The 25,151-nt window shown below is 47.8% G+C and overlaps 1 protein-coding gene across 1 annotated transcript in view; it reads left to right on the top strand.

Annotated features, from left to right (window-relative positions):
• Nsg2 (neuronal vesicle trafficking associated 2) overlaps window positions 1-25,151 on the top strand; it is a 59,302-nt gene that overhangs the window by 625 nt on the left and 33,526 nt on the right. Inside the window, exons 2-3 of the mRNA XM_055604762.1 lie at window positions 424-574; window positions 17,618-17,701. Of these exons, the coding sequence (XP_055460737.1) occupies window positions 446-574; window positions 17,618-17,701 (213 nt within the window). The 5' untranslated portion in view covers window positions 424-445. The remainder of the gene's footprint in view (window positions 1-423; window positions 575-17,617; window positions 17,702-25,151) is intronic.

The raw sequence follows: 25,151 nt of genomic DNA, 5'->3' as shown, positions 1-25,151 counted from the left end.
AGATTGGCGAAGAAAAGGAAAACAGCAATGTGGGTGGTGAGGTGAAATGTATCCTACTGCAGGGGGCCCAGGATAATGGAGTTTCCTTTTGTGCTAAGAACAGGCTTGCCAGTGGGGCTCTAAGGATGTTAGCTTGGGTGTCTAGCTATTTTTTTTTAAGCTCATATTTTTTTCATGAAGGCCAGAGATGTTTTTATTTTTACTGCTTCCTAATCTGAGGGTCGGTCGGTGAACTTGGTGGGCAGTCAGCACATTCTGGTGGTTAATGAAGTTTTCCTGGACAATGGGAAGCATGTCAGGAAATCTAGCAGGAAATTGACGGCTCCCACCAGACCGAATGCTGCTGGAGTTGAGCCATTGTGGACTGTCGTCAGTGCCTCCTCGAATTCCTGCCGTAACCAGAATCCCTGCTGCTTGCCTTAGGTCTGGGAAAAAAAGCAGAAGTATGGTGAAGCTCAACAGCAACCCCGGAGAGAAGGGGGCCAAGCCGCCTTCCGTGGAGGATGGTTTCCAGACCGTCCCCCTCATCACGCCCTTGGAGGTTAATCATTTACAGCTGTCTGCTCCTGAGAAGGTAATAGGCGCTCTCCCTTTCCTTGTCACCCCAACCCAGGAACCCAAGCAGCAACAGATTTTACCCCCTCAAACCCTTTCATTCCCCCAGCCACCAAATATTCCTAGGAAAATACTCTACCCAGAGATGAGACATGTCTTCTGTTACTGCAGATTTATGGTGTCTGCTCATAGCTACATATGCAGGCACACAAATTAATGTTCTTCTTGTTAAGATTTTATGTGGCAGCTGAACACACACAAGCATCTACATGGAGATGAAGGGGGGGGGGAGAGCCTGTCTTAATTTTCTTGAGGTGTTTTGAAAATCGATGGTAACGATAGGAAGGCAGGGACTTGGACTTAGTCCAGCAGCTCCCTGTTTGCACCTGCTGAGGTTGCACCCTCAGCTAGGAGTTGGTTATAAAAAGATGAAGTTACAAAACCCTCCTTCAGAGGAACCCAGCACATCCTGGTAAATGCTGGACACATCACAAAGGGTTGGGGGGGGGGGCGTCTGGGATAGGACTGGGAGGGCAGGATAGACAAGCTGCAGAGGAAAATATATCCAAATTAGAGTTTGGAAGGTGAGTAAGAAGCTTTACAGGTTTGAGGAGGGAAAAGAGGTATTTAAGGCAATGGTGACACTGTGGCAGCAGGAGCATGGAGAGACGAAGCAGGGAAGCTGCCTCGGCTGATGGCACATCTCCTGGCATGAAGAATGGAGGTGGTAGAGGGGTGTCATCCCACGGACATAGGTAGGAGAGAGTCGTAAGGGCTGCCTGAGAGAGCGGGGGCTTGAGGAAGTGAGCTATGGACCGGCGTGAGAGGTTTGCAGGTAAAGAAGGGTCCTGTTCCCAGGCTGGAGACTGAACAATGGATCATTCCATCTATTCCATTTTTTTTCATTGGCATCTCCAGGAGGGCATTGTGTGTCTTAACCATTTGGCTCCATCCAATCAATGAAGAGGGACTAAATCGAGATGAGGTGCTGTCTGATTGGCTGGGGCTGAGTCATTTGTTTTGAAAGCACAGAGGTTTTGGATAGAAGAACGTGTCAAGGTGGGCGGTAGAAATAGAGTTGTTGAGCTACCCTGAGGAACTAATAAAGCCTTTAAAAATGAGCTTTGAGCATGCCATTGCTGCTGAGGAAATGTGAAGAGGTGGTATTGAGAAGAACGCACCTCAGGCACATCCGACACACTCAGTGGAGTTTCCTCTCTTTTTCTTTTTTCTTTCTTCTTTTTACTTCACATTGGAAACACCAGGGGATTTAGGAGCCCCTGTTACCGAGGTCACCACACCCCCCCCAGAGCAATTCTGTCAGAATCTCTAGGATGAGATCCAGCCATCAGCATAAATGCAGTCTCCCCAAGGGACCCCCATGGGTGGCCAAAGTTGAGCCACTCTGCCTCAGCCCCGTGACACACCTGTGAGGCTAAGACTGCAAACTCACATCATAAGCCAAAGTTTGGGGTGGGCCAACCGCATGGAAAGACTAAGTGGGAATGTTTGGACATGAATCCCAGCATCAGTGGAGGTTGTGAAGAAGACACCTTGTCTCGAGGTTCTGCAAGCTAATGACCACATCCACATACACATCTGAGAGTCCTGTGTGATGAGAGGGACAATGGGGAGGTCACCTCTCTGCAGCCTTCCACAGGATGTCTACAGAGAGCGTGCCCTCTCTCCCTCTACTCTCCTAACTCCACTCCAATAGTTTGCTTCTCTCGATGATGTACCAGGAAGCCATCCCAAAGCCAGAGCAATCAGCTCTCTCAATGAATGTCAAAAGATACAGCGGCTCCCTGCGCTGCTCCTCACAGACTTTCTGCTGGGTGGGTGTCGGTTTCCCTTCTGTGCAGCAAAGGAGCTCCTAGTCAGATAGAACAAAGTCAGATACGGCTTTAGACATGTCAAGTGGCACAAATTCAAGAACAAGAGAAGGGTAATTAACAGGTTTGAGTGCTTTTTAAAATGCCAAGTACTGCCCTAAAGCACACTCGGTCCCACACACGCACGCGCGCAAACACACACACTCTCAAGCACCCGTGCACACACTTTTATTTCAGTCTCTCACTAGTAAATAGAGCCTGGTCTGGTAAGGGAGCAGCTGTTTTGATGGAGTGTTTAAAGACACTCAAGCACAGGTCAGTAACGTAACTTCCCAAGTAAAGCTGGTAAAGCACCCTGGATGTAGAATGTGGGCAGCGCTGTTTCAGGGCCTTCCGCTTCAGGAACGAGGAGTGAACTGCCTTGAGACTCCACAGACTTGATCTCAGTTTCTAACTCAGTCATTAAGCCACGGTGTGGATCAATTCTCTCTTAGGTCTGTGTCTTCTTCGAGTGGGGAATTGTCTTAGTTTTCTGTGCTACTAAGATTTTATTACTATTTGTTTAAACGTCCCAGGCCAGGAGGTTTGCCCTAGTGTGTCACACATGCTACACAGGTGCTCTGCCACTGAGCTAGCTCTCCAGTGCAGCCTGGTCCACCAGAGCAAACACAATTTTCCCCTGACAGCAGAACAAATGTGTTAAAGGTGAATTCTAGTCCAGAGGCCAGAGACCAATTTCCCTAAATGATAGCCACCACCACGGACTGGGAAGAAACTGTCTTAGCTGGGTTCAAATCCTTGTTTCTCCTTCTACTGGAGTCCCCTTAACTAAGAGCTAACTTTCTTCCTTTCTTTCTTTCTTTCCTTTTGTTTTCGTTTTGCTTTGCTTTTGAGACATAGTCTCTCTACATAGCCCTGGCTGTCCCAGAACTCACTTTGTAGACCAGGTTGGCCTCAAACTCACAGAGATCCACCAGCCCTGCCTCTACAGTGTTGGGATTAAAGGTGTGCCACCATACCCAGCTCCCTAACACCTTCCTTAAACTACCTCAGACTTGGCCTCCTAATGTGTAAAGTGGGGATGGCGTTGGGATTCACAGGGGGCAGTGAGAGAGAGGGTGACTTGAGCCGTTTGATTAGATCTCAGTGGGATAGTGTTTGAAACTAAGGTAATATCAGGAAAGTCACTTGTGCCCTGTGTTAAATCATGGTTTTTCCCTTTAGAAACTCCAAGGCATGAAGTGTGCTTGCTAGCTAACATCTTTGGATCTATTCACCGAACATTTTAGTATTGTCATGTATAAGCATTAGAAACCCCTTTGGAGGGATCTAGCAAAGAGTGGTTTCTGCTCTTGGCGAGGACTCAAGTTCAGGTTCCAGCCAGCACCCACATCAGGCAGCTCACAACCACCTGTTACTCCAGCCCCAGAGAGATCTGACACCCTTCTCTGGCCTCTGGACACATACACACACACCTTATTAAAAAAAGAAGAAAAGAAAAAGAAAGAAAACACTTTGATGGCCTAATAAGAAGGATGAACGTCTTAGTCTACTCTCTTGCTTTTTCTCTAAATGTCTTTAAATTATCCCTTGAGAATTTCATGTATGTATAAAATGTATTTTGATCATACACACCCCTTCCAGCTCCCCTTAGGCCCCTTTCAAAATGACTTCCTCCCAACTTCACTCCTCTTTTTCTTCTTTTTAAAAGTAGCCCACAGAATCTGATTAGTGTTGTCCAAATGCACATAGGTGTAGGATCGTCCACAGTAGACTCAGGGAGCCTCCTTGTGGCCACGCCCACAAAGAAAAATGTCTTCCTTGCCCAGCAGCCATGAACTTCGGATCCTACTCAGCTGTGAGCGGGGCTTCATGAGCCCCTCCCTCATCCACACTGAAAGCTTGCTTAGTCTGTTTTCTGTTGTCAAACAGGAACAAAAAGCTGCAGCTAGTTCGGTGTTTGAGACTGGAGGTCCAGAACGCACAAATGCCAGCCATGGCTGGGTCCAGAGCACAGCAGGGACATCATGATGGGAGCACGTGGAAGAGGGAGAGATCAATCACATAGTGAGATAGAAAGCAAGAGACCTACTCAGCTTTCTGAGGAATTAGCTAGACACCCAGAAGAAGCACATTCCTTCCTTCGAGGTCACTGCCCCCACCCCTTGACCTCATTATCTTTTTCTAGACCCTGCCTCTTAAAGGTTCCTTATCTCTCAGCATAGCTATCCTGAGGACCCAGTTCCAATACACGGTCCTTTGGGAAGCACTCAGGTTATATCTAAACCACAGTAGTGAGCCTCAGACTCCATTCTAGGTGGGCCCTAAGATGACATCACTGTCTTCCATGTTCTGTCCCTGACCTGTGCTTCACAGGTTGGTGGCTGCCTCAGGAGGCAGTGGTCTGGCCTCTCAGTGTTTCATCTGTATCTCTCGCGTTCTACTTCAGGCTCTACTCTGCTCCTAAGACATTTTCTCAAGAGTGGTGACCTGTCTCTTCCCCATGTCACACCACCCTCAATGCCTTACCTTGGCATTCCAGGTCTTGTGTTATACAATTTCCATTTCTTGTATTCCTACTTTGTTTCCCGAAAACCACCCCTCTGTGAACAGCAACTCATTATAGAAGCTACTCAGCCACCTATGTGAACATTTGGCAGTGTCTGAAGACATCTTTGTTAGTCGTAGAGAAGAGAAGGAGGAAGAGGAGGAGAACATCAGGTAGGCCCGTGTAAGAAGGAGGGGGATTTAATTCAGGAAGATAGTGGAATCTGGAGCCCCGTTCAATGAAATTATGCTGGAGGCTGTGGGCCACCCTATGGACAATGATTCAGCCCCATGATGGCTCCTAGGAAACTTTTTCTTCACTTCCATTTGTTCTTCTAGAGAACACTGGGACAGTTAACTTCAGTAGAGGTGGCCAGGTTTCCTGCAGGTACAGTGAGAAAAGAGAGAAACCTCAGAATCAGGAGCCTGACTATAAGCCACGGCTGTGGTATGAAGCAATGGTACTGTTGGGACTGGCCCCATGGGAATAGTACCTAGATGGATTCTCGCCAAGGTGGCTTGAGGAGAATTTATTCTGCCTCATTTCCATTGGCCCACTTGGCCTGAGGTCACTGGCTCTGCATGAACAGCCCTAGTCCTGCCACACAGCAGGAAGAAGAAAATCTTTAATAAAATTTCCTCTTCTGAGTTTAAAAATGGATTTCATTTTCTCATCAGATGTGTGGGGCAATAGACTCAAAACCAAGCGGGGAAGTGTCTCCCAGGTCATAGGAGAGAGCTTCTGAAAAGTTGGTGTGGTATTTGAATAAGAATGGTCCCTATAGGCTCATATATTTGCATACTTGACCCCCAGCTGGTGGAACTGTTTGGGAAGGATTAGGAGGTGTGGCCTTGTTAGGGGAGGCATGTCACTGGGGGTGGGCTTTCAGGATTCAAAAGCTCAAGCCATCCCCAGTTAGCACGTTCTCTGCCTTCCACTTTTGGATCAAGATGTAAGTTCTTAGCTACCATTCCGGCACCATGCCCGTCTACCTGCCACCATACTCCCCAACATAATAATCATGGACTCACCCTCTGAAACTGTAAGCCCCAATAAATTCTCTCCTCTATCAGTTGCCTTGGTCGTGCTGTATTTTCACACTGATAGAAAAGTAATTAAGAAAGTTGGGACACCCAATTCCACCTCTGGGGCCTTCCCACTCCAAAGATACAAGTACTCTGGAAAACTGTGTCTCATTTTGCAAATGCAGATGTGGGTTCAGATAATAGACCTACTGTCTCAGTACTCACCCAAAGAAAACTGCAGCTGAGCTCTGTACGCAGATATCCTGGGGCCGCCAGCAGGTGCATGGCAGGGCTGTAGAAAGCAGGCCACAGGCAGACATGACCACCTCAGCAAAGCCCCAGGTCAAACTCATGTGCTTGCTGAGCCAGCTGCCAGGCGCCAGCCATGCCATTTTACTTTCTGCTAATTGTTAAGTCTTCATGAATCTGGAGGATGGATGGCTTGCCTACATGGAGGAGGGGAGGAATGGAGAGATTCTGAGATCAGTTATTGGCATCTGACGTGCTTCTAAGCTTGTGAGAGTGTGAAATCCATGGCAGAGCACATGCTTTCTATAATCCTAGAGAGCTGGGTTCAAATCTTTGCCAAGCTGCTTATCTGCTGTGAGGCTTCAGGTAGGTTGTTCAGCCTCTCTGGGCTTTGTGTTGTTGGAGCTGGGGAGTGGGCATAATATCCACCTAACAGGATACTGTGAGAGAAAAGACAACGTGAAAAGTGTCTAATGGGCCTCGCTTGAGCATGATACAGAGAGGGCTCATTGATCCAGCTTCCTTCCTTTCCCTGGAGGCTCAGAATATGTCACCTAATGTGGTGTGTTGTAGAAGAAGACTGTATTGAGAATGACTGAGGAGCTTTGAGAGTGAGGGCTGAGAGAGATCCGACTCACACAGGGCAGACGTGGAAGGCTCCTGGGCAGACTGTAAATCTCCTGTCCAGGGGCTGTGTCCCTTGCCCCCTGCCTTCCTACCTTCCTTTACTCCTTGAGACACAGCATTTGGAAAATGTCAGCCTCTCTAGGGAGCGGCTCCACTACCCCACAGGGCAGCCTCCCCAGCCTACAGAGAGGTTCCCCCAGAGGCTTCTGAGATTCCCCAAACTGGCTGGGGCTTGGGCAGTTCCCACCAATAGGTAAAAAGCAATCAATAAACAGAGTAAAGATTCTCTGTAATTTAAAAACAGCAACATTAAACAAAAAAATACATATATTGATAATGCTTATGTTGGTAATTTTTGGGAAAACGTAATCCCGGGACATGCTTTTTGAAATGTTAAATTGAGTATCTTCTTCCATTCCTTTTAAGTTAGTGGATAGAGTGACGGGTTTCTCTGTGGTGCTTTCATAGGCACATGTCTTTATAGATTGTTCTCATCCACACTCTTACTGTCCTTCACATGCAGGCTCCCTCTTCCGCACCTCCCTTCCTCCCTCTATAGTCTCCTCTCTTCTGCTTGGTTAAATGTTTATTTTGTGGTGTGCCTGGTGCCTGTGGAGACCAGAAGAGGGTGTTGGATCCCCTTGGAACTGGTGTTACAGACAATTGTGAGGCACCATGTGGGTGCTAGTAAGCAAACTCATGTCCTCTTGAAGAGCAGCCAGTGCTTTTAACCACCCAACCCCCTCTCCAGCTTTCCTTCCTTCTGCTTTTAGGTCTTATATCCTTGCATTCCCCACCTCCTGTGAGCGTCCTTCCTCCTGCCCCACTACATTCCTGTTGGCTGATAACTTAATGCAGGGTGTTTTAGCAGTTACGACATTGTTATAAGATCATACTGGATACATCACCTGACTTTTGTGCTTCTTGTTGGTAAGATTGTATCCTATGAGCATATTTTTTTTTTCTGCTATACAGTGCTCTACAGATACTATTAAAAAATGGGACTGATTTGGACTGTTGAGGAGAAAAAGCTGGTTAAGTGAACACTGTTGTAAAACGGGAAACTCTGAGCAACTATTGTGAGGATGAGGCAGAGATGCTCAAAGCAAAAGAAAGAGGTGATCATATTCTTGCTCTGTGGGCACGTGATCTCAGGCATGACCTGTGAAATAGAATCAGCATGTGGTCTCACGTGCATAAGTTCTAGTCTCTCTTTTTTATGTTTTATGGGCACTTGAAAAGCGAACATATTTCTGGGGCAAAACAATGTGACTTTTAAATTATATGCGTGGGTATGCATGAGTGAGCGGCCTGCTCTCCAAGGCCAGAACTAGACATTGGATCCCCTGGAGCTGGAGTTGCAGACATCATGAGCCACCTGATGTGGGTGTTAGGGACCAGACACTGGTCCTCTGCAAGAGCAGTGGGTGCTCTTAAGCACTCTCTCCAGCCCCCGGAATGTGATGTTTTGATACGTGTATGTATACATTCTATAATGAAATATGCACAATGAAATATTTTTTTTTAGCCGTGAGGGATTAAAATCTTTTCAGTTCCAACAACCTAGATGATCTTGGAGGACAGACAGTATGTGTGACCCTTTGATTGCCAAATGCTTGAGAAATGAGAGTGGGTTGATGGGGGCCGTTTGAAGACTTAAGTCTGTAATTTTCAGTTTCGGAACCATGAACACACATCAAACTGTTGTCTTAAAGAGTCACTCCCATTTCACCAAAGGTGAAGCAGCGTGGGTGAGCCAGTATGACTCGCTCTCTTCCCCCAGGGTGAGTCCCTGTGGAGAGCTGTTGAGCTGAGAGCTAAGGCACTGTGTTGAAGCAGTGTTGGCCACACTTGATTTATATTTTGTCTCAAAGAAAGCAAAGGCCTGGCAAAGAAAGGAGCCCTGGAAAGAGCCCAGAGCTGCGTGGCAGCTTCATATTAAGCGTCCTGGTTTTTGATTCCTCTTGCTGTGTGATGTGAGCCAAATGCTCTGCTTCTCTCTGTGCCTGTCTCCTGGTGTGAAATTGATGGTGCTGAATAGACTTCCACTAGCTCTCTGGGCCCAGACACCTGGTCCAGCTTTCAGGAGCTCTGGGGGAGATCTAATCTAGGGGGAAAGTGTGAAGTGAGGAGCTGAGAAGGCAAACGGGGAAGGTCTGAGTGAGGACTCCGCCCCCATCTGAACCTCTGGCCTCTCTTCCTTTGTCCTCACCCCTGGCAACAGCGTTAGTGGGGCCCTGCAGGGTCCAGTGTCCTCAGGATCAGAAAGTGTGAGGTAGCCCCAGACTAGATTCAGCACTGCTTCCCAGCAACTAGTGAGGGTTGTGGCCTCAGGCTTCTCTGGGCCTCAGTTTCTTCCGTCATCAAGTGCACCTACACGGATTCCTAAACTGGAAAACAGAAAGACCAGCAATGACTTCAAGGGGGAGACTCGAGTACTGGAAAGAAAGATGAAAAATAAAGCAGCAGCCAGGGCAGTGCTGGCACACACCTTTAATCCCAGCACCTGAGAGGGAGAGGCAGGTGGATCTCAGAGTTCGAGACCAGCCTGGTCTACACAGAGAACCCTGTCTTGAAAAACAAGCAAGCAAGCAAATAAACACAAAAAGAAAGAAAAGAGGGAAGGAAGGAAGAGAAAATTAAATCAGCTCTCCTTGGTAGAATCCCCACCTGATGTGCCCGAATCCCCCATCCTGTTGCAGGGATGAGCTGTGTCTACAGTGAAGGTCTATTTTTGGCTTCTGCAAGCTGAACTCATAAAAATACAATCTCGCTCCTTGTCAGCACGTCTACGCTTTCATTTATTGTTCCTGCCAATTCTGGGACTCGCCATGTGGGAACCTCTACATTATTGATAATGCAGGGAAGTAGTATTTTAAATTTTTATGATCTGCACTTTGAGCCATCTGAACCACCATGTAGGATCTGGCCTTGCCAGTGAAGGGGTGGGTTGAAAGTTGGGAGATAGGGCATCCACTGGGAATGAATAATTTATCCCATTTTCCCAGTGTCAATTACGTTGAATTATATTCCTCACATTATTAGCTTGAAAGAACAATGGGGGACCAGTGTGTAAACAGGAGAAAAAAAACAAAGTGACTCTGCACACACCCACAATATTTGAAAACCTGGAGCTTCAGTTTTTGGAGGGAGTTTTGTTTTTGTATTTTTGTAGTGTGTGTGTGTGTGTGTGTGTGTGTGCGTGTGTGTGTAGTTTTTGTTTGTTTGGTTGGTTTTTGGTTTTTTGAGACAAGGTTTCTCTGTGTAGCCTTGGCTATCCTGGACTTGCCTTGTAGATCAGGCTGGTCTCAAACTCATGGAGATCTGCCTGCCTCTGCCTCTCAAGTCCTGGGATAACAGGTATGTACCATAGAGCCCAGCTACAAGCCTCAGTTTTTAAATGCCTCTAAGCCCTACTTTTAATACTTAAAAGGCTAGAAAGAATTCTTATTTATCAATCCCCTCCACCCCTACTTTCGCCTCATTTTCAAATCAAGTCAAGGCTTTCAGGGCTCTGTCTTATTCTGTTTACTTAAAAAAAAATAGATGGGAGAATTCTTTATTTACCGTAGTGTCTTTCTTTGCAAAATCTTTCTCTTCCCTCTCCTTCCTTCTCCCTTCTCCTTTCCTCTCTCTCCTACCTCCTCTCCACTCCTTTTTCCCTTTCCCTTCCATCTCCTCCTCCCCCTCCAGAGAGAGGGGACTGTTTCTGGTTCTAATCCACAGGAACAAAACACCTTATTACTCTGGATTTCAGCCTGAGTTTAGTGACTTCACAGGCAGGATTTCCTGCCCGCCCCCACCATAGCCTCCTCACAGTGGCCGGGCTGTTCCTCCAGAAGCCTGCCCTGTTATTTACCATCCTTCTTCAGCTCCTGTGCCCTAAGGCCATCTCTCTATGGTGCTTGCAGTGACCTTCTCAGCCTCTGCCTGCCCCTCCAAATTCATCTCTGTCACTCCCCTTGTGACCCTGTTCTCTGGCCACCCAGACATGTCTATGTGTAGTTCTTCCAGGCGGCAGCCTCCTGGTGTCTTCCGCATGTCTGCCGGTACATGCTCCTCCCTCCACCTACAGAGATGTTTTCTTTGGGTCTAGGGAGGCAGGAATGGAAACAAGAAACATATCTAGACATGAAATTAAGGGAGAGGTACAGGAGGTAACAGGAAGTATAACTAGAAAAATGTGTTACTTTGAAGATGTTTTGGACAGACAGCAGCTAGAACGGATGGACTGCCAGAATGGATTTGGAAATGGAAGGGAAGAAAAAAAGAGTTGTGAGAGATTCCTTTACTTTATTTGAAATAAACCATGGTATTGTCTTGGTTAGAGTTTCCGTTGCTGAGATTAAACATCATAATCAAAAGCAGCTTGAGCAGGAAAGGGCTTATTGCATCTTTCAGTTTATATTCCGTTATCCAGGGAAGTGAGGCAGGGACTCAAGACAGGAGCTGATGCAGAGGCTGTAGAGAAATGCTGATTTCTGACTTGCTCTTCGTGGCTTGCTCGGCCTCTTTTCTTACAGCACCAGGACCACATGCTTCAGGGTAGCACCATGCACAGTGAATGCCACATCAACCATTACTGGTGGGGGGCACTTTCTCAATTAAGTTCCCTCCTCTTGAATGACTCTAGCTTGCGTAGAGTTGGCATAAAAACCGGCCAGCACAGCATGGATAATGTTATTTTCAAGGTCAGATTCTATAGGCACGATAGCGCAGGACAGTTGGGAAAGCTATAGGATCACACTCCCGCATCAAAGAGCAGGCTAGTTGGGAAAGGTGAACTGTGAGCGGAAAGAATGAAAGATGTGCTCAGCATGATGGTGTGAGTGAGAACGCATGGATCTCAGCATTTGCAAGAAGTGTGGCCAAGCACTTGCCCTGTAAAATCTCAGAGTCGTTTCATGAAGAGGTCAGGTGGGAGAGGAGAGGCCCAGAGGATGAAGGCTGAGGAGGGATGACCAGGCAGAGGAAGAGAACCAGGAGGAGATAGGCACAGGCCAGGGGAGTAGAAATCCTCAAGGAGCAGGGGGACAGGAGGCCTGTGCACTTAATAGGACCGCTTCCCAAATAAACCGTCTGGTAGGGAGACATCCAAAGTCAGAAGTGCATACAAGCCATGGAGCCTCCTTGTGTGGCCTGGCGTAATGGTGTTGCGCTCTGCGGCACGGCTTCTTCATGCTCCCAGCGCTGGCTGCTGTTCCAGCCAGCAGAGAGACCAAAGTGCAGTCTTCCAAGTGCAGTTTCCACGGACTGGGTAACACTGATGAATCCTGAGTGGAACCATGGTTGAGCACGTAGAGCTCAGGATGACGGCAGCACACCAGCTACTCACTACAGGAAGAAGGGCCTCGCTGTTTGAGATGCACTTGGGGCTCTAGGAGATCCCTCCTGGCCATTTTGAAATACTTTGCAGCAGCCTTGGAGAACAAATGTTAGGTCCAACAAGAGCCTAAATATAAGAAGGTATAAAGAGACCTCGGGAAACTAATCAACCATCGATGCAAAAATGCAAGAGGTTTCTCTTGACCATTGCACAATGGGGTCACCCCTGCTGGTCAGCTAGGATTGGCACCGGGAGACAAAGACCTTAGGTTTTTAAAAGACACAAGGCGGGAATCTCCTGGGGTTGCCTTCTTGGCGATTTAGGATTGGATGAGGTATTTAACTTTTAAAATAATTGGTTAGCTCTGGTCACCCTTAGGTCCAGTCAGCCCTGTCGTAAATATCTGATCTTCAAGTCGGTTTGGAATTTCCTGCCATCCACAGTTAAATGTGGGAGGGTGATTAACTCATCCCATGTCTGTTCTGAGGAGTGGGGGTTACAGGCTTTGGATCAAAGGTCAGGAGAAGGATTGGGGCCATTTGGCCCAGTTTCCAAACAAAGCCCATCTCACCGGCGCCAGCCGGTGATTTTTTTTCTCCATTTAGTAGAGATCTCTGCTTGTTCTCTTCCTTATCTCTGCCCTCACAGATGGCTAATGTCAGGAACTTTTACATTCCTCGGCTCTCTGGAGAAGCACTAAGAGGCTTTAATTAACATGGGCCTAAAACTTGCAAATGTAAGTTATAAGGCAATTAAAAGAAACATAGGTTACAAAGTTAGTCTGATTCTTTCACAAGGAGCTTTAAAAGAAAAGAAATATAAAAGGAATAGATGAGGGGTGTTCACAGGCCAGGCAGAGGCACCTGGCTATCCCTTGGCCTGTCCCTGGAGCTAAAAAAAAAAAAAAAAAAAAAAAAAAAAATTATTAGAAAAATTGCCCAGGTTATATCCATACATGGCCCTTGGTTGGAGAAACAGTCTCATGAAAGACTCCTGTGCCCTGGTATATTTGGTCCTTGTGGCGCTTCTGTACTCTCCAGGTCTTACTAACACACCCTTCTTTCATATGATTCCCTGCACTCTGCCGAAGGTTTGGTTATGAGTCTTAATATCTGCTTTGATACACTGCTAGGTAGAGTCTTTCAGAGGCCGTCTGTGGTTGGCTCCTGTCCTGTTTCTTGTTTTCTCCTACATCCAATGTCCATCCCATTTGTTTTTCTAAGTGAGGATTGGTCATCTTAACCTGAGTCCTCTGCTTGGATATAGCCCATGGTAGCCCAGTGTCCAAATGGGTTCTCTAATAAGGGGAACAGGGACTATTTCTGACATGAACTCAATAGTGAGCTCTTCCACTCCCCTCCCACAAGGGAAGAGCAGCCCGGCTAGGCCACAGAGGAGGACATTGCAGCCAGTCCTGAGGAGACTTGTTAAGCTAAGGTCAGATGGAGGGGGAGGAGGTCCTCCCCTGTTAGTGGACTTGGATAGGGGCAGGGAGAAGAAGAGAGAGTGAGGGTGGGATTGGGAGGGACTGAGGGAGGGGGCCACAGCTGGGATACAAAGTAAATAACCTGTGATTAATATAAAAAATAAAAAAATTTAAAAAAAGAAAAGAAAAATTGCCCAGGGCACCTGGAGCATTTCATCAGCGTTCAGAGCAGGGCAGGATGCAGGTGAGAGAGCTGTGGCCCCAGCCCTGCTGCAAGCGAGAAATGTGCATCTTTAAAATAAATATCCTCTGTGGTTTTTGAGTTAATTACATGTTAGGTCTACACTTATTTGAAGACATTAGTGGAGTCCCACAGTGTCTAAAAAGCCTACTGGGGCCTGATTTCTGGTGTTTAACATGCTATCTGAGGGACCGTGATGTCACCCTGCAGCGCTCCCACTTTAACAAGCTGCGGGGCACCTATCCTCCTGTTGGCAGACATTCGCCTTGCCCCTAGTCTGGGGCCACTGTGAAGAGTCTTCCCTGATGGTCTTGGTTACCTTCCAGTGGGTCAATTATGCTTTTTCCGCTGCCTTGGGGCCACCACAGGAAACCTGTTGGTTTGGGTATGCCTCCTTAGTGTTTGCTCGTCTCACTGAAGCCTGAGAACCCCTGTTTCGTTTTTGTGGGCTTTCCTGGAATGCATTCATATCAGACACAAAACTTGTAGCCTCAAACAGCAGGAAACCCACACCACATTGGATGAAAGCCTGAAAAGGATATATTTCCCTGTAACTGCGGAGTTGAGCTTCGGACAAGGTGTGGTCCAGGGCTGGGATGTTCTCAGACCTGTCTCCACTGTCTGGGGGTCTCTTGGCTGCATACTCCTTCATGAGCTGCCTTGCTTCTCCTCCTGGATGTCCTTGGAGTAGCAACAGTGGCTACCTCAGTGCTAGAACTTATGTTCCTGCTGCGCCTCGCGAGGAAAAAAATGCCACCATGGGGACACCATGGAAACCAACGAGGTTTCTTCCCACAGAGATATAGTTAGAGCTGCCTCATAGCTAATTTATTCAAACCAAGTGACATGCTGACATCAAGACAGTGTTCCCTGGTTGTCTGGCTCTAATTAGGGACCATCAGGGTCATTAATGGAGGGGGAGATCCCACCAGATTATAAGTGGGGCCAAGGTAAGCTTCTAAAGGGAACCTCAGAGAGCTTTGAACTCAGGAAGTGTCTTAGGATTTTTGTTGTTGCAACAAAACACCATGACCAAAAAGCAAGTTAGGGAAGAAGGGGTTTATTTGGCTTACACTGTCACATGGCTGTTCATCACCAAAGGAAGTCAGGACAGGAACTTGAACAGGGCAGGAATCTACAGGCAGTAGCTGATTCAGAGGCCATTGAATGTACTGCTTACTGGCCTGCATCACATGGCTGGCTCAACCTCTTTTTTATAGAGGCCAGGACCATGAACCCAGGGATGGTACCACCTACAACGGGCTGGGCCCTCCTCCATTAATCAACAATTGAGAAAATGCCTTACAACGGGATCTCATGGAGGCATTTCCTCAACTGAGGCTCCTTCCTCTCTGATGACTCTAGCTTGCATCAAGTTGACACACAAAACTAGCCAGCACAGAAAGGAAAGAGATCCTGGAAAAGCAACCTCAAATATGTCAGCCAACCTATAAATCCTTTCTAATACACACCAAATGATGAGGAAGGTTTTAGACTTTATCAGAAGCTCTGGAAACAGAGAGGCAACAAGGACTTAGAAGTAAATGTTCCTTCTCCTGGTGGGTGAGGAAAAGGAGCTAGAGTCTAGGCCAATAGCCAGGGGTATAAAAAGGATAAGACCAAGCCAAGAGGTGAGGAGTGGGCCCGGGCATGTGAGGAGGTGGACTAGGTTCCTGCTGCTGTCTTGGACCAATGCAAATGTATCATCTCAGAGTTTTTGTAAGCCAGTCTTGGCATAGTTAGCTGAGTCCTGTGTTGAGGGTCTACGTCAGGTGGTGGGTGGCCTGCATTCCCATCTTTCTCTGGATCCTCGTGCAAGCTCATTTGTGTTGTTGGATGAATTCTATTCCTTGTGGTTGCAGGACTGGAGTTCTCATTTTCTTGTTGGCTGTCAGTTTTGGCTTGCCCTCTTATCCTAGCTGCATGGTCCTGCCACACGCGTGTCAGGGTCGCTTGTCAAGGCCAGTAGATGGTCCTTTCCCCTTCTTAGAGTTTAATGACATTATTCAATCATGGGAGTGCCTCTGTGCAGCAGTCTGTAAAAAAACAAACCAAACAAAGCCACAAAAACAGATCAGCACCAGCATGCCCTCTGGGTAGAATAGGAAAGCCCAGCCTGTGAAGTTGCTGGACTCAGGCTCTCAGGAATAGCATGAATCTCGGTGCTTTGATCCTGTGAAGTGGCACCAGAAGCAGTCCCCTGTGACAGAAACAGGTACTCTGTTTAGTATGAGGAAAGGGAAAGTGTGAAGGGGTATGTGGATGGCCAGGGGTCTGTGTGCTCAGATGGAACCTTACAGCCTGGTCAGTTTCCATGTTGTTCACAGTAACGCTTGGCAATAATCACAAATTATTGGTCAGATCTCTTTTCCTCCTACTCAGGCTACAGAGTGGAGCAGAGGTCCATGAACGCCTTGTAAGGCGGGCTGCACACTTTAGTAAAGTACGGCGCCAAAATAATCAGGCTTTGGTGAAATGGGGTGATGCAATGGGCTGAACAGATGCCTTCCTTTTTCTTTATGCAAATCCCCAAGTCACATTACAATTAAGAGTATGTGTAAAGGATTAACCAGTTGGTTATTATTAATAACTTGTGTCTATAACCCAAGCTAGGAAAATAGCCTAAACATTTAGCAACTGAAGATCAGCTGCTGACAAACTTTAGAGTCAGCTGAACCTTGAGGAAAATGCCAGCACTGAGAGGGGGCAGCATCTTTGTAGCTAGAGGCAAGTTAGTAACCTTCTAACCACAGCTTCCACATTTATGAGGCAAAGCAATTCCTATCTTGTATCATTATGAGAAGGGTAATATAGAATGAATTGTAGTGTCTCTGTGCACAGTTCAAAAAAATAATAACTTTTAATGAAAAAAAAAATTAAGTATAGAGCAGGTGAGATGGCTCAGCAGATAAGGGCACCAGGGTTTATTCCACAGAGCTTACATGGTAGGAGGAGAGCCTTGGCTGCCATTAGCCTGTCCTCTGATCTCCACACAAATATCCCTGCATGCACATGCTCGCCCCAAATAAACATAATTTTAAAAACTTTTAAGGATCAGGATCAGTTACAGTGTACATCTGCAGCGAAGCACACTACATCAGGAGAAGAATGCCATATTCGGGGCATGGCATTCCAAACACGATTCCACAGCAGCTGTGGCCGTACCCGCTGGGCCTGCCAGCAGCCAATCACAGATGGAGGAGGAACTCATGGGGGCGGGCTGCTGAACTATTGGTTACTGATGGAGTCTAAGAACTGGTCAGTCATCATCTTCAATTGTGGATCAAACAGTGAAACCAACCCAGAATCCTGAATCCAATGGCCTCACAAAGGGTCCTGGTTAAAGGAAGTGAGTGACAAAACAAAAAGACATGCATATGAAGCATGCCAGAGGTGGGAAGAAGATCTCACACACGCACGTACACGCACACACTTTGTTTACATTGGAAAGTGGAAAAACCAGAAAAGAACATCGTGTTGCCTGGTGAAGGTGGTTTGCTAAGCCCGTGATTTAGGAGTCTCCTTTAGCAAAGCAGCGGTATATATTCATAATAATATACATCATAGACAGCAATACCCACAGCACACACAGACAAACATTGGAGAGGCATGCAGCAGCAGCATGCCTGCTGGGATGGGGGAGTGGTGTGGGACGTTTGAATGTTTTCTTCTGTATTTAGAGAGGGGGCTCATCTTCCCCGATGTCTGTGAGATAGAGAGCAAGTTCTAGTGGTCAGAGGAGAAGCTGGAGATCTAGTCTCTGAGCTAACACTTGTCTGACTTTGCAGGTGATCGTGAAGACAAGAACAGAATACCAGCCGGAACAGAGGAACAAGGGGAAGTTCCGGGTGCCGAAGATCGCCGAGTTTACGGTCAGTTCCTTCGTGGGGTGACACGAAAGGGGGAGAGGTGGCACTTGCTGGTGGCACAGCGACACTTATGCAGTAGGAGAGTGGTGCAGCCTAGTCCAGGAGGGATTCTGGAAGTCACATCGGCTTCCTCACTGAGGATCATCGCAGGACAAGAGCGTTACTCAGGCTCTCGGGTTCCGACAGATTTGATGATTGATAAGGAATGTCCATGGCTTCTCACTTTTTCCCTACCTATTTTTTTTTCCTTCGTTTTCATCACAACCTCCAAGAGATGTGACAGGAGCATATGAAGAGATGCAAATTTTAGTCAGCAGCTTTGGCCCTAACCCACAGAAAGCAGAGGACAAGATAAGATGAAAGGGATAAGGCAGTGGTTTTTTTTTTTTTTGGGGGGGGGGGGGGGGTGTAGGTAATTTTAGAGCAGTAAAGCATGATGCGTAAAGATGAAAGGAGGAGCTGAGGTTAGTGTCTGGGGGGTTGCTGAGGAACTGACAGGTGGAGGCCATCATTCAGCCGGCAGAGAGTCCAGGACTGAGAGAGCACAGCTTGTGCAAAGACCCTGAGGCTATAGGAATGCTGGCTCCAATAGGAACAAGGGCAGTGAGGCTGTGCTCCAGGAAAGGGTAGGGGAGAAAACAGACAAGTCAGAAGAAGAGGGCAACACGCAGGCAGTCTAGTCTTGTCGGCTGTGTGGATGAATATTAGGTTGTAATGTTGAAAGCTTATAGGAAAAGTCTGAAGGACTTGAAGTAGAGGAGGGATGTGACTGAATTTGGGTTTTAGAAAAACTGCATCGTTTTTTACATAATGGTGTGCAGTGAGCAAGGGGTTAAATGGGAGACTGTAGGCTCCTGTGATTGTCCAAATAAAAAATCAACAGTGGTCCAGTCAAGGCTAGTGAATGGACAGCAAGAGAATCAGACTGCACGGGCTGAAAGCTAACACTGCCTTTGGTTACGTGGGGAACTGGAGTGGGTTTCTTTCCGCCCTCGATAGTCTTTCTCTGCACTGAATCTCTACTTGAGAGGCTGTGTGTGAGCTTGGATGCCGGCTCCCTTGCGAAGGCGGGGACTGCTCATTTGCTGTCATCTCACCACATCTTCTTTCACCGTGTGGTGTGGACCTAGTGAGCGTGGGACTGGCCCCTGCTGTGCGCAGCCGCCTGCAGGAATGAGCACAGAGGTCTGAGGGGAACGCAGGGTGTCGAGGGGATGAGATATCAGGGCCCTGGGGTAAGCTTGGCTGGTCCTGGCACCCGAATTCACAACAAAATGCCAAGAGTCACAGGGAAGAATAGTAACAGAAGCACTTTACATAAAATCAGAGTACTAGACAAGGTTGGACTTTCTCTTGGGCATGTAAATAAAACCGGATCTCTATAATAAACTATTTTACAAATTCTTACGGTTCAATTTTTCAGGCTGGCAAGATGGCTCAGCAGATGACCTATATGGAGACCCAAGTTCGACTCTTAGAACCCACATAAAGGGGAGAGAGTCTCCTCCATGGAGTTATCCCCTGGCCCCCGCATACTTGCCTTGGCATGCACACACACACACACACACACAGAGAGAGAGAGAGAGAGAGAGAGAGAGAGAGAGAGAGAGAGATTCCATAGGTGTTCTGCGAGTCCCCTGTGGATAAGGAGAGACTAATATAAAAACCCCCCATTAATCAAAGGGAAACTGTGGCCGAGAGAGGCTATTCATCTGCTGACCCACTTACCCAGTGTCAGAGCAAGTGTCAGAGCCGGGCATGTCTGGCCTTTCTGTCCAGCCGTGCTGCCTGTAGTTGATGGCTGCCAGAAAGAGCAGAAATGATCAGCTAAAAAAAAAAAAAAAAAGAGCAGGAGTGGCTCTATCGGGGTCCAGGCCTATGGAGGCCTGGTTTGGTTCTGACTTGGCAGGTCCTACTGGAAGGAGAGGGTTGTGGTGGTTCCCTAGCAGCCCTTTGTGAGCACTGACTGTCAGGTGTGGGTGGGGACAAGCCAGGTCTTTTGGAACAAAAAAAAAAAAAAAAAAAAGAGGAGGTGGGGGAGCAAAGCAAATTCTCATTTGCTTATGTAAAGCTTGAAGTGTTAATTAGCCTCGTTTTCAGCTTTATTCAGAGAGCTTCCTCTGGGCTTTGTAGAGGGTGCATCTGCTAGCTGCAGGGTGGTGGGGAGGAGGGGGAAGAGGCTGTGTGGTAATTAAGAAGAGTCTGAAGGTCTTCCATGAGGAAGCTCAGTGGGGCTCAGGGAGCCACCAAGGCTGTTGCGGGAGCAGAACTGTGAGACTTTTTTTTTGCCTGGGAAAGGAGGATTGGGCTTCTCTGACTGGGCAGGCAAGAGGCTGAGAAGAGGTTCTGAGTCTAGGAGCCATGGTGGGTGGAGGAGGTGGTCTTGCCACCCTAGATGCGTCTGGAGCTATGGATGGAGACTTCACCTAGAGAAGCGGGGCTAGGGGCACAGCATTTCCAGACAGCCTCAGAGAGCTTGGAGCTGACAGACAGCTGCTGCCTGCTCGGCCCCAGTCACTGTGCGCCCTCTTTTCCTGCATCTGAGGAGGTTCTTGCAGTCCTTCCTGGGCCCTGGGAGCCAGGGATGCCACCAAACTGCCTTTGCTACAGAGCGCACCGATGTTTCAGAACAGCAGCTCTCAAGCTTCCTGAGGCAGAGACCCTTTAATGCAGTTCCTCATGTTGTGGCGACACCCCCTCCCCAACCATAAAATTATCCCATTGCTGCTTCGTAACTGTAATTTTGCTAATGTTGTGAATCGTGATGTAAACATCTGATTTGTGGGATATCTGACACCCGAGCCCCAAAGGGGCCGTGATCACAAGTGGAGAAACTACAGAGTTCTGGTGTTGTGGCCGCGGTGGTGCTGTGGAGGGGCTGGTGCTGGGGGAGGACGGGAGTCACGGGTAGAAGGCTGTGCTGTTCTGGGTGGCTCTGGTGCTGTGGAGGTGCTGGTGGCACGGATGCACACAGGGCAGTGATTCCAGGAAGAATTTTGGTTCTATGGAAGCTGCTGCTGGCACAGAAGGTAGTGACCCTTTGGAAGGACTGGAATCGTGGAGGAAGTTCCTGGCGGTGAAGAAGGATCTGGCTATGGCGGGATGACAATGCGGAGGTGTCCAAGGCTTTGGGTGTCATGGAGAACATGGTATTTTGGAGATACGGGCGCTGTTGAAGGCCCCGCTGTGGAAAATTCTGATACAGTGGAAGATGGCAGCACCTTGGAAGATACTGCCGCCACAGGAAGTCTTGGTGACAAGGGAAGTGGTGATCTTGAGGAAGAGACAGGTGCTTTCTTCCTGGTGGTTGTGTTGGTGCCAAGAAGGATGCTGGCGCCGTCCATAGCGCTGACGCTAAGGACGGCGCTGTTGCTATGGCCCACACTGGTGCTAAGAATGGCGCTGGCACTAGAAAGGCTCTGGGGCTGTGGAGGGCGTTAGTGCCATGAACAGTGTTGGTGCTATCAATAGTCATGGTGCCGTGGAAGGTTCCTGCTCTATGAGGGCACCTGTGGTGTGGAGCGTGCTAGTGCCTTGGAGGAACTAATGCTGTAGAAGTGCTAGAGGCATGGAAGGTGCCATCCTACATGGGAGATGCCCATGGGCCAGGCCTGCTTGTTCCAGGGCTGGCCCGCTGGTGGAAGCTGACTGTTGTATTTGAAAACTACCGTGTTATGGGGGTGAGGGACACTCAGAACAACACCTGGCCTTTGAGGACTGGCCTGAGAATCTCAGTGCATGCCCTGGCGAAGTTCCTTTATCCTTCTGACATTCTAGTTCCTCGTTGGTAAAAAAAACCAGGAACACTCTTGAGATAACAAAGAACTCACGTTCCTAGACTACTCTGGGTGCTTAACAAATGCTTGTTTATTCCCTTTGTAGTCGTATTCCTTTTTCTTCCCCTTTGGTTCCTAGCTTCCTGTCTGTCTAAGAAGTTAGATCTGTCACTTGGTTAGGCTCTGAGCTTCTCTTTCCCTTTTCATGGGGCTGTGACCAGGGAGATATGGAGGAGCCATTGAAGGCTGTAGGCAGTTCAATGTCAGGATTCCCGGGTGACCCCTGCTTCGTAACAATGACCTCTAGAGCTGTGACTCTAAGTGGAAGCCACTTTTCATGACCTTTTATTGAATTTGTTCTTGGATGACTTTATGCACATATGTAGTGCCTTCTGTTTGCTATCCTCTTTAACTTCTCTTACTCCCCCCACCCATCCCATCCCTGCCATCCTCCCTACAATACAGCCGTGATGTGATCTCACAGCAGCCATAGCTACCTACAATGGATTGTAAAAGACTAGGCCTGTCAATGGTCAGTCATAGACTGGGGAAGGGTCCACATGGCACATGATCCTAACCTCTCTGCTGAACTATGGGATACTGATAGATCTTGGGCAAAGCAGACATCCTCTTCATTTGTGATCTGATGAACTCATGTCTGAAACCCCTGCTCACACAAATGACCACAAAACATGACACAAAACTTTATTTGTTAGAATAGGCTATTTTTCAACACATTAGTTACAACATGAATAATGATAACATGTTTTTAAAAAGTATTCTTTTATCCCTCTTCCCTCCAACAACCGTGCAATAAAGATATTGTTAGTAATCCAAAATGATGCTCAGAAAAAGGGACTGTCCCAAAGTTGTTCAGTCAGGAAATGTTGGACAAAACAGCCCATCTCACTTAGCCCTGTACTTCATGATCCCTGCCACACGTCAGTGCCAGCCTGCCCTGACCTACATGACCTCTCTTCCTTTTCTTTCCCCTTTTTCTTTGCCTTCATGATGTACTGTGGGCTGGCTCAATGCCCATTCCTGGAAGACACAAAGGGTTAAGATGCAAGGTGCCTTCAGGACAATCAGCACAGTGTAGAGTAGACAAAGCAACAAAACCCTAGTTACTTCCTGTGGGAGCCTCTCCTGTCATCTTGGCTAGCTAGCTCCTCTGGGCCCTACATGATCATGTTGGGTTTACATTTCCACTCGGTTTCCCAGGGATGCCCAATCTTTAAAAATGCCCGGCTTACTGCTGTTTCTAGTTCCTAGCACAGGGCCGGGCATGGGTGGGTTGCAGTATGGACCCAGTCCTCTGAGGTGGCCTCCATGTTCTTTGCTGAGCTCAGCCTAGACAGGCTTCAACTAAAGAGTGCCCAGGCACTTGGAGAAAGGCCGTGGGATACCCGGAGACCAGCCCCAGGGCTCATTCCAGTGAATAGAAACCAGAGTGGTGAGCAACATGAAATATGAAGTAGGAGGACCACAGCAGTGAGGTGCTCATTCTCTCCTGAAGAACCAGTGTAGGTAGGCTCTCATTAAAATCAAATAACCACAACAAACTATTGAAAACAAAACCTCTCCAGCAGACATTTCAGACACTAATTTTCAGTGTTGATTTTGTACTGTTTGAACCACTCGAACCACTACTGTTTGCCCTGGTCCCAGTGGTGGTCTACGGCTTTCTGCATGCTGTCCTACATAGAAAGGCTGCTCTGGGCACATGGGCTACACAGACCACACAGACAAAGCTCCTTCATACTCATAGGAGCAAACCAGCTCAGAGAAGCAAGGCGACTTACCCTGGGCCCCACGGAGAGGAGGTAAATCTGAGCTGTGCCCCCAGGTCCTAAGACTGGTGCTTCCTGTCTCCAGGGCCTCCAGTGCTGGAGAAGGCTACTCAGGGTAAGCCGCTGCGGAGTGGTAGAGAAGCCCCAGCTACCCAGGGCTATGGCTACGTCACCTTCCTGCCATTCCTTTGTTTTCTTCTATACTGCAAAGCCTTAGACCTCAACCCTTCTGCATTCCCCCCAAAATGGAGAGACAGCAGAACTGGCCACCCCATGGCAGTTGCCATGCCCCAAGAGCCTGTCCTTTCTGCACCCCCATTCCTCAGTTACTTCAGCAGCACTCTGCTGTCAACTCGCCTCCCTGGCCTCTTTGTCCTCCTTCTCAGCCAACTTCAGGCTATTTTCACTGCCCCCGCCATGTCCTCCTTATCTTTACACTCCAGAGAACCTTGCCAGAGCCCTACCAACCTAGGTGCTCAAAGATACTCTTCCTAATGTCTAAAAAGGCAAACGAACAAGCAAACAAAATCCCAGTAGCGGAACTCTACATTATCAACATCGCAGCACCGGCAGCCTCCCTACCAACACCTTCATTTCAATCCTGGCCTTTTCTGTCTCCGCCTCCCCCGCCCCCCAGCACCTCACCCATCTGTAGTCCTATACACATCTTCTTTCTGACAACTCTCCCCTTCCCCTCCTTCCCCTGCCCCCCTTCTCAAGCCACAGGGACGTCCTTTCCTGGGTGGGATTCCAGCACTTGCTGGGAGCAGCAGCTGGGGTTTTGAAATGTTACTTTGTTAACTGTTGTCTCGGTTTTTATTGCTGCCTCTTTATTTTGAGGAACGTTTTTTGGGGCACATTATTAAAAACTGCCTGCTGGGCTCAGGGCACCGTCATTATCCAGCTCGGAATGAATTTGCACATGAGTGCTTGGTGAAGAAAGGCTGCCATAGTAGTTAAAGTTCACGACTTCCCTGTGGCTAGAGAGTCACTGGGAATTAGACCAAAGATTCTGTCTTTGGTTTTGGCTGGATAAGTTATCTTGTTAGAGTTACCTTCAAGAATATCTGCTGTTCAAACAAACAAATAGAAAAACAGTAAGAAAAAAAAATAACAATACAAAAAGTCTGCATACACAGTGGAGTTTATTTTGTGTTGGCCAACTGCTCACGGATATGGGGCCTGGCCTGGAGTGTGCATACATACATACATGCATGCATACATACATACATACATACATGCATGCATACATACGTACGTACATTTGTATATATGTGTGTGTATACATACATATATGGAGAGAGAGAAAAAATGATAGAGTGTTGGGAAGGAAGGGTATGGATAGAGTTGGGGGAGGGACAACATGTTCACGATATACTGCATGTAAAGTTTTTTAATTAAAAGATTTTAAGAAAGAATGTATGCTCTTACTAACTGTCAGACATCAAATATGCTCTTTTAAACATACTATTTCTCAGAGAGAGGAAATCTATAGGGTCTTCTGAAGAATAGCGCAGAGTTTGCATGAAGTGATGGGGGAGTCAATGGCCGCAGAGCCAGCCCCCTGAGCCACTCTTATTGCTGGCTTCTCAGTCTCCCTCATTGCAGCAATAGGAGAAGTTACTCCATGGTGAATCTAGCAGAGGACAGCTAAGACTCCATGACTGTTCAGGACTCCGGTGGACGAAAGTGGTTTCCATCCAACCCTGAGCTGCAAAGCAGCGGGAGAGCTGTTGGAAGAGTAAGGCCACTGACGACCGTGGGAGCATCTATACTGGAGCCAGAGCCTCTGTCCATCGCCCTCCTCTGCCCAGAGCTGGTAGAAAAGGGGGAAACACTGGAGATGGGGGGGAGAGGTTGATGTCTTAGAGTGTAAACTAAGGCTCT

Source organism: Psammomys obesus, unplaced genomic scaffold (assembly GCF_907164565.1).
Source record: "Psammomys obesus unplaced genomic scaffold, mPsaObe1.curated_primary_1811, whole genome shotgun sequence".
NCBI lineage: Eukaryota > Metazoa > Chordata > Mammalia > Rodentia > Muridae > Psammomys > Psammomys obesus.
This window is presented reverse-complemented; position numbering and strand designations above follow the sequence as displayed.